The sequence below is a fragment of the Symphodus melops genome (assembly GCF_947650265.1).
Source record: "Symphodus melops genome assembly, chromosome: 9".
Classification (NCBI taxonomy): Eukaryota; Metazoa; Chordata; class Actinopteri; order Labriformes; family Labridae; genus Symphodus; species Symphodus melops.
The window spans coordinates 9406431-9419724 of NC_136699.1; the positions used below are offsets into that span (position 1 = coordinate 9406431).

At 38.0% G+C, this 13294-nt stretch overlaps 2 protein-coding genes across 3 annotated transcripts; one reads left to right on the plus strand and one right to left on the minus strand.

The window, feature by feature from the left end:
* Positions 1-107: 107 nt before the first annotated feature.
* Positions 108-5054, minus strand: clic2 (chloride intracellular channel 2). The gene is made up of 6 exons (XM_079352647.1): positions 4738-5054; positions 3286-3395; positions 2632-2757; positions 2429-2529; positions 1818-1999; positions 108-759 (listed from the first exon to the last, which is right to left on the minus strand). Exons 1-6 carry the CDS (start codon positions 4789-4791, stop codon positions 598-600), a joined length of 735 nt encoding a protein of 244 aa, XP_079208773.1. The 5' UTR covers positions 4792-5054; the 3' UTR covers positions 108-597.
* A 3501-nt stretch (positions 5055-8555) lies between these two features.
* LOC306829736 (protein eva-1 homolog C) lies at positions 8556-12897 on the plus strand. Of its 2 annotated transcripts, XM_079352883.1 has the most exons (8): positions 8556-8693; positions 9565-9770; positions 9869-9992; positions 10510-10662; positions 10871-11014; positions 11105-11176; positions 11265-11345; positions 11654-12897. In XM_079352883.1, exons 1-8 carry the CDS (start codon positions 8597-8599, stop codon positions 12037-12039), a joined length of 1263 nt encoding a protein of 420 aa, XP_079209009.1. In that variant the 5' UTR covers positions 8556-8596; the 3' UTR covers positions 12040-12897. The 2 variants fall into 2 exon arrangements, with proteins under 2 accessions (XP_079209009.1, XP_079209010.1); XM_079352884.1 differs by lacking the exon at positions 11265-11345.
* The last annotated feature ends 397 nt before the right edge of the window (positions 12898-13294 follow it).

Consider the following 13294-nt stretch of genomic DNA (forward strand, 5'->3'; position numbering starts at 1 on the left):
CAATGTGAAGGTTTGTGGATCATACAACGTGTAAATATAGATTGTATTCACCTTCTCAATCAAAGGAAGCAAATACAGACACAAAAACCACGCATGAGTTTTACAAATGAACTTGACATTTTTAATTAGTGAGAGAGTGAGAAAATGCAAGCATATCAAACTGTGTTTTAAATGGTGGAATACAAAACATTATTTTTAATATAAATGTTTGTAAAGATTTTTCAGCTGTAATTCACACTAACATGATCATACATATTTCCAAAAGGCTGTTTTGATTATAAAAAGTAAGGAAAATATACATATATTTACATTAAAGACAAAAACAGTCAATTGCACATTTGGCCTTTACCGTGTGGCATAAAGACACAGCTTATCTAATTATGGCTATAGATTTAAAACACACAATCACTGCAACATTGTGCTTTATGACGATTACTTAACTCTTACTGCATCAACAAGTCAACGATTTTATGGAAGATTACTGTCTGATTTTTTTCCACGGTTAGTTTTTGTAAATTATTTTTCCTCTACAGTTCAGTATCTTTACATGCAAGGGTTACATTTAAAAAAAGGACATAATCACAGGGAATTCCATGTTTATTTCCTCTGTTTGGCCACGCTTAAGTAAGCCTTCTCAATCTCAATGTCAGCTGGACACGTCTCTTTAAACTCCTCTCTCTCGCCAGCGTTCTGAAGGTATCGCCACACACCCGTGAACTGTACAGGAATCTCAAAGTCGCAGTACTTCTTGGCAGCAACCTGAAATAAAAGCAAAGGAAGATCAAAGTCAAGCATATTTAGAAAACAGAGGAGACTTTTAAATGGGTACATCATCCGTTGAAACATGAAGCTGGATTGAAATTGGGTCATATATGTAGTAGAAATCTAAAATTGACCGAGAAAGGGCAGGTTTTCAAAAATATGTTTTTTCCATAGAGACTGTTAGCATAACTTCTAAGTAAGCTGGTGGACGTTAAGTCCACTGATCTGTGAAAGGTCAGTAGCTTCAATGGTCGAAAATATGAGGAACTAGCAATGTAGCTTCACCTCTGCCAACCAAAACAGCCTCCGATGTTCGCAAAATGACAATTTTTGAGGCTCCTTTTTAGAAAGGTAATATGAGGACAGGATGCATGACCATTTAAAAACACTACCAGGTTCCTAATGATACAAAGCATTTTGTATGGGTGACATATACCTTTAAGTATTTCAGATTATAAGAGAAAGAAGTCACATTACACATATGCAACAGTACCACTGTACCACAGGTAATAATAAAACATTATCAATTAAAAAGTCCTTCTTTTCTAAATAATGTTGGAACATGTAACATCATTTTACACTTACACTTTTACACTACAATTATCATTAATCCAGTTAATTTCATTTCAGAAAGCAATGTAGTAACAGTAACAGTAGGAAGTAGTATTACTCAGAATACTCATGCAAGTGCATTAAAATGTTACAGACAAAAATTTTCTTTTTGTTTCAGCAAAAAAATAAAAAGTTAAAGTACACATTATGCAGCCTTTTAGCAACATGCATTCTTGAAGGACTTAACTTGCTCAAGCAGTCAGAGCGCTTTAAATAAAGTTCTGTGAAAGAAGAGCTCTGTGGCAGAACTCACAGACATCAGAAATGTGACACCTGACATCATGCATCATAATTAAAATATTGTGCTCTGAAATGTAATTGTTTAGGGGTTAAGTAGACCGAAAGGTTAAATGTCCTCTACATACTCTAAATACAATATTCGTCCCCCCCCCCCCCCCGACACACACACACACACACACACACACACACACACAACATCTCACCCTGATCACGTGCAGTTTGGGTAGCAGGTTGCAGTCAGCTAAGGTGAGGCGATTGCCGTCCAGGAACTTTCTGCTGGAGGTGGTGACGGTTTCTGTGGAGTTGTGGTCGATCTCCTCAGGGAGCGGGGAGTTCAGGTAGTCATCCAGGCGCTTAAACTCACGCAGCAGGTTTTTCTCATGGACTATCAGGGGGTCAGATATAGAGATGTGTTTTGGTTTTCTATATAATCATCAGTGCTTCACAAACAAGCTTCAAAACCCCCAACATGTACACATACATATATAACTACTAAAAGGCAAGAAAGTGACATTTAACTTTTGGTCACCAGCAGTGAAAGTATGAAGAACTTTTAATTTGGTATAATTACCATTTCCAATTAAATGTTAGAAGGTAAAGTCTTGCATTTAAATATATTCTTTAGTAAATTACAGAATCATTGTCACACAAATCAAAGTATGCATCTTGCAGAATACCATTTACAAGAGTAGCCTATTAGTGTTGGATAATGTGAATTCCTGTGATATTCAATTTGTACATCCATTTAAAATTTGTGAAAGTGTGAAGTGAGAGGTCTTGCATTTTTAGTAAATTACAAAGACTCCAAACTTACAGGCGTTATTTGGAGTGTTCTTGATGAAAGCCGAGAACTTTGCAAAAATGTCAGCACCCACATCAAAGGACTCTTTGTTGAGCGGGCTGAGGTGAGGATACCTTCAGAGGAGAGAAGAGAAGCCTGGGAATCAACCGGTTTGATTATAAATGAGCCTTTGTCAAAATGAAACTGTATTAATATTCCTTAATGATTAAATGTACCTGGGGGGAGCCAGTGTTTGTTCAAGAAACTCCTCGATTTTGATGAAGTCTGTTTTGAGCGTGCCATTGTAGAGGAGGAAAGGAGGGTTGGTGCCAGGGGCCAGATCTTTGAGCTCCGCCGGCTTCCTGGAGATCACGTAGAAAGATGAAGAAGGAGAGAATTGTAAGATATTGTCCATTCAGCTTGTTCAATATGAGGTGTTTTAAAGCACAAACAGTGCTAGAGTTTAGGTTATTAAGGCTGTCAGAATATACTAGGGCATTCATTTTAGCATTCATTATTGGTTTAGTTATAAAAACACACAGGACTGGGAGTGGTCAGCTGTTTTGTGTGAGTGAATAAATACATTATCAGAATCCTTTCAAAGTTTCCTGATCTTATTTGCTCTCCAGTAATAACCCTGAGAAATTCACACAGCCCTTAATTATAGAAGGTGTTTGTTTAAAAATGACACAGAGTTCTTTGTACACTTTGGCTCTAACCTCTTTTAGACAGAGTGAGTAACACGCCTATTTATAAGTGAGAAATGGTTTGAATTACTAAGAGAAACTTTTCAATTTCGCTCTTGTTTGGGTCCAAATAGGGTTCTTCTGTGTAAAGTCCCCATGACCAGATGTTTAGGAAGTGTTTTAGGCAGAGGAGGGGTTGCTTACTTCCTCATATCAACAGTGGTGACTGTAAACTTGACTCCTTTCAGCCACAAAACCATGAAGAGTCTCTGACAGAAGGGGCAGTTCCCCACGTTCTCACCATCATGTCCAGCCTTAAAAACACAGAAAGAAATAACATATAAAAGGTGTTGTTGCCACATTAGCCACAATGTTCTGTTCATTGAGGCAAACAGCACACTCCCTTTTTCTCTGTCTGTTGATAAAAAAAAAGGTGAAAACACATGCTGACTCTCCCGCTTAAGCTAGCTCACATCATGTTAAAGATAGCTTGTGTAAATTGTGTATTAGCATTAGCTTTCAGCAAACAAAGTCACATTTTAACATGAAATATACCCTTATTCACTTTCTTGAAGAAAAAAAAACAACTATTGCTCATGTTTTATGTAGCCTCATATGAAGGTAGTCTACATCAAAATCTCAGCTTGGTTTAGCATAGACTACAGAGGGGACAACAGGGAATGCAGCTAGCTTCATGGTAACATTTTCCGATAAAACACACATTTAGCATGTAGCCTAATGTCTTATTTATTTATGTTTTTCAAAAAGAAGTCTCTAAACAGTCATTTGTATTTAGACATTTTAGTTGTCAAAAAAACCCCTCATTTACATGTTTGTTCAGAATACATAAAGATGTTATGACTGATATATTTGTGAGTTTTATAGATGTTGAGAGTTTGGTTACCCTTGGTCAAATGATGTGGTATGTGTCTGTGTGTTTCCAGTCTTTATGTTAGGCCAAGTTTAGGTCTGCCTGCAATGTAGCTTCCTTACACAAAAGTGGTATTTATAATCACACCTTAAATCTCAGCTGCAAAGAAAAAAATGCCACTAAATGCTTTACAATTCCTGTAATTGACTGAATGTCAAGCTAGATGTTTAATTTCCTTGGAGACATGATGTACTTGTTTTGTCTTTTCTTCGACCTTGTTTATCTCATCAGATGCCTGTGAGACATTTCACACTCGTGCAGACTCTACCAGAGGTCTTGATAAATGTAAATCTTATATGTAACTGAGAATTTAGTTTAAATTACTTCTTGGTATGGAGGAGGATATCTGAACGTGTGTAAGTAAAGTGGGTGTGCCTGCTTTAGTCTGGGGCCTTTCACCCTGCTTGCTCCTCACTCCGTCTGATAAGCCTGACAGTGTGTCTGTCTGTGGACGGAGTTCACTGATAAATATGTGCTGTGAGCGTCAGCAGAGGTACAAACACTTCAGCATCTATTGCACAGGTTATCTATAGATGCCACCCATGTAAAGGAGAGTTGTCCTCTGATTGATGCTCAAACAGAAACATTCAATATTTGGCCTTTTACAATACTGAAAGTGAGATTTTTTTTTGTCCTGGTTTTGAGGTTTCATCAGCTTCTATTTACACGTTGAAGTCTACTTTTCCCTTTCATGTAGTTTGTGATATTGAACAGAAAATACTGACCTTAATGAACAACTCGATGCTTGGCTCCTTGTCAGAGTTCTGCCGAAGTGCCATGTTGCCAAAAAAAAGAAGCTTGGTTCACCTTTTCTGAAAATTCAAAGTTCCTGTCAAAGTGTTGCCTCCTTAAGTTTGTTCTTCTTTAAAACCTTCAAAACAAATCCACCAAGCTAGACAGAGAAAGCTGCTAATACAAAGTACTCTTGAGCAAGGTTTCAAGTGTCATGTGGCCCTGGATGTCAGGAGAAAGTGTAACACCTCATGGGTAGTTGTGTTTTGTCTCAGTGCTCCTTGGAGGCTATCGCTCTGAACATACTTTACAAGGCAGGGGAGAGGGGAGGATCCATGGAGATGGGCGGGGTACACACTCTTATATACACAGACCAACTCAATGAGGGGAGAGCCTAAAATAGGATCTGTTGCATTTTGCAATTCTCAGGAGCTGATAAACCCATGTGACTCACGAAATCTGACAATTAATTTCAGCCTTTCCCATTCCAATATCAGATATGAAAGGAATTATACATTCATGACACTTTTTACAGGACATTACAAAGCATCCAATGTGTTCTTTGTGACACAGAGGGACACGTTATCTAATTTTAAAGAAGAAAGAAGACTCACAGTTTAACCTCTCCCTGACTGAATAATGAATAATTGGGCTGCTATAGCTAAAAAGATGGCTTAGCAATATACAGTTTAAAGCGAAAAAGTTCTAATTATAATGGTAAATATGTATTTCACTTACAAATGTAAGGGTTCACTATAACAAATCATTATTTAAAACAAACACACTTTTGAACAGTAATGTACAGTTTCCATGAACACACGTTTGATAACAGTTCAAAAGAACTCCTTTAAGAAGACAAAACATGAACACCAAGTTATTGTAAAAAGTTACTGCGTAATACAACATTTTTTAGCATGAGACTGATCTGATCTAGCACACTGTCAACTCTAAGAAGGCTAAAAGGTCAATTTTAAAACAGGAATTAGGAATTTTATTTTACTAATATAGAGAAAAGAAAAAGAGGAAGAAATGAAGACAATTTCTGTATTCTCAAGTCTGTTGTAAAGAGGATAGAGTCTAGACCCTTCCCGTCATACCTCTACCCTCTTTTGTTCTCTAACCGTTTGTTGTCCTGGGGTCATTTTTAACCCTATAAATCTTTTGCCATCAAATACGTTTTTTTATTCATCAAATGGTCTAAAAATAATGTGGGTTGTTCGATACCATCCTCTACACGATTAAACCAACATTGAAATAATTGAATTAAAGTATGGGTATTTTATTGAATTTTATAACTCCTGTTGTCCTTTGTTGTCTAGGCAGGTTGAAAATACCAGTTACCTAGTGAGTCTCAGAAATGTTTCCTAGTTAACTGGTAATAGCTAAAATGTCAATTTTACAGCCCCATACAGTTTTCAAATAGATGAATAAGTGCCTCAATATTCATTAGTTAAACTAGGTGTCTTTTTGGCCTCTGCAGCAGCTCCCCCTCACAGAGCTGCCTCTCCTTAATCATTAACCTATAAAGAGGTGCAGATTCTGCCCTCGCCAGAGTGATGAATAAAGTTGTTAGTAATGGTGTGACACAGAATTGGGTAAAATTTCACATTTTGATCTTAAATGGACTAAAATGTTTTTTGCATAATCCTTTTTGTGTGTGTGTGTGTGTGTGTGTGTGTGGTGGGATTGATTTACAAGAAGAATGAAAGTAAAAGGTACTTTCCTTCTGAGGGATTTTTTTCCCCTTTTTTTTTTTTTTGACAAAATTCCAATCCCATCCTGTGATACATGCAGACACCACCACGACCACCACCACCATGGTGCACACACATCAATTTTTTTTAAAATTTATTTAGAAAAAATGATTGTGTAACATTCTCTAGAAATTCAGATACAAAACCCACAAAGATACTCTGTGTCAGGCTCTGTGTCATGTGCTTTTTTGTTTTGGCTCTGTTCCATGTAACACAGCCATCATGTTGAAATCTCAAACATCCTGGAAATATGATGAGCAACACAGAACCATCACAGGAAAGGCAACAGAGACAGAGAAAGAGAAAGTTATGCTGAGAGAAAAAGTAGGGAGGTTTTCCTGGTATGTGAAATTGGTTGGAGGATGAGCCATCCTCCAAGACAACTACTGGAGACACGTGTAAGATATAATTAGTTACTTTATTTACTCTACTGATAGGAGGAAAAGGAATTTCACTGGTGGGAGTATGTCTTTATTAACAGGCATGATGAAAACATCAGCTTCTCCTTTTAAATGATCTGCCTCCTTTATCACGCCTGCTCTGTTGCTATGGAGGGAGTGTTTATTGTAGTTTGGGCAATAATGACTGGAGTGCCATTTAGACTCATTCATTTTGATTCACCATCAACAAGTGGCTGCCAACATTGATAATACTCTCAGGAGATGGGGATCACCTCCTTTGTATTTTTGATTAGTGTTTGGTCATTATTCCATCCGTTTGAGAGGGATGGGCTGTGTAAAAAAGAAACAACAATTATAATCAGAGCATTTATAGTAAACCGAAACAAAATGATTGCTTCACTGAGAGGAAATTCAACAGGAGGGATTTCCCGAGTATTATCCCAGGAAAAGATGGGCAGTAGTGGAAACATCAATGACCTTCCTCTCTTTCTTTTCCTAAGACAAAAAGCAAAGCTCTATCTCATGGAGAGTGAAAGACATATCTCCACTGGACAAACACAGCGGCTGGAAGTGACCTCCTGGAAACAAGAGCCTTATCTCCAGAAACAGAAACCACACTGTTGACAAGCCAGGCCAAGAATGAGTCTAGATTTTTGCCATTATAAACGCATAAATACACACATGATCACACACATAAGGTCAAGATCTCAAAAATCTTATCCTGTCAACATATGACAATTTTGACTGATTCAATGCGACTAATTTTCTTACTGTTTTTTTAAAAAAAGAAACATTTTGGTCTTAGGCATTTGAAAGCCGAATTATTTGAACTGTAACCTTGTCAATTACATTCCATGTATTTATGTATTTGTTGCTGTTCATAGAGAGTTGTTTTAGCAAGTAATGAAATGAAAAGTTTCAGACTACAAATACAAGCATGAATCGTCTCTTGTTCTTCACAGTCGATTCTGGGAAAGTTATTTTTTGTCTTTCTGCTGTCTTGCTCCTCTCCTATCTTAGTCATCAAACATGTCAAATGATTGCTGGAGGCTTGGTGTACAATAGATTTGGCATCTTTGACCTCTTTGTCGAGGTGACCGAAAGAGAAAAGTGTAACAACTCCAGGTGATGTTTTAGTATTTATACCTAAATTGAAGATAGAGAATAATGTTTTAAACACAGTATTATAGCATTTTGGAATATGCAATAGTGTGTTGTCTTTGTGAGACAAGAGTAACCTGAAATGATAAATATCACGTGTGGTTTTAAGTTTGATGTTTGGAGCTGATGAGCCTAGCTTAACGTGAAGATAGACAGTAAATTATCCATCTAGGTTCTCCATAAACTAATTTAAAAAAAAAGAAAATCAGCAAGGTGCTTCTTTTCATTAACTTACAGAGTGAGGGTGTGAGCTTCTGCGGTTACTTGAAATAAGTTAATAATTTTGCTCCAGTTCACCAGGTTGTGACAATGACAATAAAAATCGAATGTACATGCAAGCATACCATCTGAGCTAAAGCTGCATTAGCGCTGCTATCAGTTCAATCAGGAATCCTGACGTTTCTTTTATTGCCAAAAGGGGGGGCTGATTGCTTCTTGTCAACACAATGCTGTCATTGACTTACTGGCCGCTCTCTCCCAGCAGTATATCGCACAAAAAATCCATTACAACAAAACCCTGGGCTCTGTCCTGCAGGATGTGCACAATAACTGTGCCGTGGAGTTTCTGCCTCCTCTTTCCTCTTGTTCTGACTCTGAAGATTCGCACCGCAAACTCTGGTCCTGATTTCTCTCGTGAGTGCTTCATTTCTGACATTATAAAATACGTTATCAAGATAAAAGTAATACTGCTGACCATTGTTATTTGGCTGAGACAAAGGAAGCTTCTGAAAGCTATTAATCCTCTGATATTTCTCGGCACATCCTGTTTTTCAAACAGCTGCTGAAACCCCCGTTGAAGACCAGAATAAAGATCCCTGATCTTAAACAGAACAGGATTTTAGTTTGACATCATAAACTGCAGTTGAGTTGTTGTTTTGTCTCCAGGCATTTAAACAATATGATGTGTTAAGTCAACGCCACATTTCAGCGTATCTCTCTATCTGACCACTGTAGAGCTTCCATTTTCTGTGTGGCTGCAGCCTCTGAAGGGCCTAATAATAGTTCATTGTGAACAAGTGCCTGGCACTGCCTCTCATTTGCTCACACACACACACACACACACACACACACACACACACACACACACACACACACACACACAGGATGTGAGACTTAACTTTAGAGTCTCTCTTCTGTTGTCTTTTTTTAATGTAGCTATATGTGGTCATAGTTAAGTGGAGCGCTACACCCAGTGACTCAGACTCCACCCAGTCAACGACTAGGACCTTTAGTTAAAATGACTTAAAACGCTTCTAACAGTGCACACAAGTGACTGACAAATTATTGACAATGTGTGGGTGAAATGAAAGGATGCAATTAAGAATCATTCAGTCACAATAACTTAAACAACCAAAAATGTCTGTGTATAAAGATAACATAGGAAATACTGATGTTGTTGTCAAATCTTGTTTTAATTATAGAATTAAGTAACCTCAAACGGGTCTCCTTCAAGCAAAATGAATACATAATAGTGTGTTTAGCACCACCTTGTGTCCTCTTTTAGAATATCTACACACCATTCTGAAGAACCACACAGCTCATGCATGCGAAGGAGACACGCTCATCGTCAAGTGTCCTTCCAGGACGTCAGTTTCTGTCCTGTCTGCTTTCTATGGACGACGTGTTCCCAATCAGTATCTCTGTCCCTCTGCAAACACAAACATAACTGTGGAGGAAGACTCAGAGTGCACTTCTCCTGTTGCTGTCGAGGTACATTTATAAATGATGACGAGGAAGGTGAATGTGCAGTAATGTTTCCATGATTCAGACAGCAGACTGTAGCCTGATCGTTCCCACCATTCTTACAGAAAGTGGTGTCAGAGTGTCAGGATCGCCGGTCCTGTCACATCCCAGTCTTCAGTCCCGTGTTTGGGGAGGACCCCTGCCCCCTCACCAGCAAGTACCTCCTAGTAGCTTACAAGTGCAGACCAGGTAAGCAGTAAGCACCTGTAAAATGTCAGGATTTCAATGTTAAATCAGTTATCATCTTTCCATTTAATTGCTTTACTGTATGTTTCACACATGCAATTCTCCTTAGGAATGATTATTTGACTAAATAATGACAGTTTTTTTTTTTTTACAGTAAGTGGAGCTATTAGCGAAACATAGCACACTGTACAGCAAAAACTTCCACTTCAAGTGGTATGAAATACACTTTGGCATATATAGTACAAGCTGGCAAAACTTATTGGAGTTTAAGTATTTGAGCCAATATACAAAGAACATTCCAACACTTCATTTCAAGCATTTTTACTGCACACTAAGCAGAAGATATTTCAGAGACAACAAATTGAAATTTGGATTAAAACATTTGGATTAAAGAAGCTTTAAAGGGGCATCAAATCTAACATTAATGAGCTAACATGCAAGACTGTAGTATGATATTTTCCTTACATTCCACAGGGTACTCATCAACTTTATCTGTTATTATTTGTGTTGCTTCGTTCAGAGCACCATCGCACGAGACTGGTGTGTGAAAACGAGCGTCTGAGGCTGATGTGTAAAAATGAAACTGTCCTCGCAATCTACTCAGCAACATTTGGACACCTGCTGCACGGCAGTCCTTACTGCCCTCAGGAGCCGGGATCGCACGCTGACATGGGTCTGAAACTGAACCATTTCATTTCAACCAAAGTGCAACAAATGTGTAGTCTACATATACACAGTGGAGAGAAAAAGTGCTTAGAAATGATCTGATGCATCCTCAGTAAGATTATGTTTTGAACTCAGAGCTGAGCTGTGAGACCAAGAGATAGTTAAATTGATGACATAAAACTGATTAAGATATTAAGTTTTGTGTTTTCCCACAGAGTGCTTGTCCCCTTCAGCTCTGAGGAAAGTGTCACGCAGGTGTCATGGCAGATCTAACTGCTCAGTTCTGGCTGATACCCAAACCTTTGGAGACCCCTGCTTCTCTGGCACCAGGAAACACCTGCGGGTGTCATTTACTTGTGGTGAGGAAAAAAACCCCTCTAAAGTTGCTGCTTGTTACTGATATGGTCTGCTGCATCGTGAAATAACAAAACAATCTCAATCTCCTTCAGTGCCTCGGTATCTTCTGGATGATGTCGGTCGAGGTTCATCAGATCCCTTTATGATCACAGATTATACACACGGTGAGAAGAACACACAGTGAACTCAGGTTTTGTGTCATGAAGCAGACTTTGACTGGCGTCTGAGCCCTGGACCCCCTCTCACCTGCAGGTGGATGGTACACAGGTCCAACCTACAGGCCTCATAACGTGCTCTTAACCAACTCTCTGGAGATCATAGAAAAAATATTGGGTATGTGCAATGATGCCTGTAGACCTCGGTCTGGGGTTGCATGCACAATTTTGACCTTTCGTGAAGTTCAAATTTCAAGAGCCAGACAGGTTTTAAGTTTTAAATCAAGAAAATGGGACCTTTAGTGCAGAAAAGGCTCATATAAACACAAAGGAAAGTCATTTAATATCAACAACTACAAATTATTTTGATTATGCTCAATCACATTTCATGACACTACATCATCGTTTCTTCTGTGCAGCTGCCTGTTACTGTGCATTTGTTGTATCTTCGGTTTAAACCATGATCATCACTTGTATCTCCTCCAGGTCTCCCAGAGCGAGTGGCTCTGTACTTCGTCTCTGGCATCTGTGCCGGCCTGGTTTTCCTGCTCTGCCTTTTTGGTCTGCGCTCCACACTGGTGAAGGACGTGAAAGATCTGGTTTCTGAGCTGAACGATGAGATGAAAGCATCTCGCAGACGGCACAAGGAACTCATGGAGGACCTCTTTGACGAAGATATCTCAGACACATCATCCTTCTGTCGTCTCACACAGTCCTACCGCACAGCAGAGATCTTAAGTCCCTCCACCCTGACTGTAGAGATGGTTGAGCGTGAGGGGGAACAGACAAGAGATCTGCCTAACGGAGACATCTGGCCACCCCGAGACTCCAGCCCTTATGCCATTCATAAGATTAAAACCTACAACAACTGAGGGAAGTCATATGAGTGAAACATCCTTTCACTCATATGAGCATCCTTCTGCTTTGAATTTAATTTATGGATAAAATTAAAAACTTTGTGACAATGCATCTTCCAGCTTTGAAAAGGGGGTCTATGTAATTTTAGTATTTTAAACAGTAGGGAAATGTTCTCACACCACAAAGGAAAACTTTATGCTCAGTTTAAAAATAAAAATGATAATGCTCAAATTTACAGAAATTGATAAACAAGTTTGCATCTCATCCAGGTAAAAGTTGGGACCATAGAGTTGATGGTTGAAACAGAAAACTATAAAATTATTGAAAATAGATGACTAACAAGTAGGCTAATGTTTTCAGGAAAATGTTATGGAGTAAAATTACACAAGAGTTTTGTTTTGTGGAAGTACGTCTTTAAAGTAGATAAATTGTATACATCTAAATTAAAGTACCTCAAATTTGCAACTCACAGTACTATGGTAAATGTGTAATTCTTCTCAACAAAATGAAATACATGAGGCCTTGAAAACAATAATTGTTTTTGATAAAATAAGGTGATTTGTTCTTTAGTTTCTTTCCTGGGTCATTAAAGGTTAAACATATTTGTTTATTTAAAATGCAACAATAGTCAATAAAAAAATAGTGGGAGCGATTCAGATTCAGACATGGTCATTTCAAATATTCCTTTCTCCACTTTTGTTGTTTCTTTGTCATGTAAAAATGTAGTCAGCAAATTCTACTGTAAAGTAAATCTTTATAAATAATGAAGATATTGTTGGAGAGTTTGAAGGAGTTGTAGTCTGTTTAAAGTGATGACTTTGTGGAGTAGAGAGTCACATGCATTACTGTATGTAGAGGTGGGGGGACAACAGGAGAGGGACTAAAGAAAAAGCTGTGATAAGATACTTGAAACATTACATCCATGTCATTTCATATATGATTTATTTGCTCATTTCAGTGTAAGGTTCCAAACACAATAAAACACAACATGAAATGCTTTCTCATAACACCGAAATACTGTCCATGACCAAAGAGGAGCAGGAAGAAGAAAACTGATAATACCTACCCCTTTCTTAACAACATAAGATACTGTTCAAACAAAATAAAATGGCTTACCTGTTGTTTATTCTTTCTTTCACAAAATATAAATAAATCAACAATATTAAAACAATAAAATACAGTCAAAGACAGCTTTCTTTAGCCTTTACATTCTTTTCAATTTCCAGAATTTAACTCCATTTACTGAAATACACAGTTGTTCTAATGTAG

What these genes read in the sequence shown, in the direction of transcription:
- LOC306829736 (XM_079352883.1), top strand. Translation starts at nt 8,597, where the DNA reads ATGTGCACAATAACTGTGCCGTGGAGTTTCTGCCTCCTCTTTCCTCTT. An exon ending in CTCTGGTCCTGATTTCTCTC is followed by an intron (nt 8,694 to 9,564) that starts GTGAGTGCTTCA and finishes GTCCTCTTTTAG; the next exon opens with AATATCTACACACCATTCTG. An exon ending in GCGGGTGTCATTTACTTGTG is followed by an intron (nt 11,015 to 11,104) that starts GTGAGGAAAAAA and finishes AATCTCCTTCAG; the next exon opens with TGCCTCGGTATCTTCTGGAT.
- clic2 (XM_079352647.1), bottom strand. Translation starts at nt 4,791, where the DNA reads ATGGCACTTCGGCAGAACTCTGACAAGGAGCCAAGCATCGAGTTGTTC. An exon ending in ACCACTGTTGATATGAGGAA is followed by an intron (nt 2,758 to 3,285) that starts GTAAGCAACCCC and finishes CGTGATCTCCAG; the next exon opens with GAAGCCGGCGGAGCTCAAAG. An exon ending in CCAAACTGCACGTGATCAGG is followed by an intron (nt 760 to 1,817) that starts GTGAGATGTTGT and finishes CTTTTATTTCAG; the next exon opens with GTTGCTGCCAAGAAGTACTG.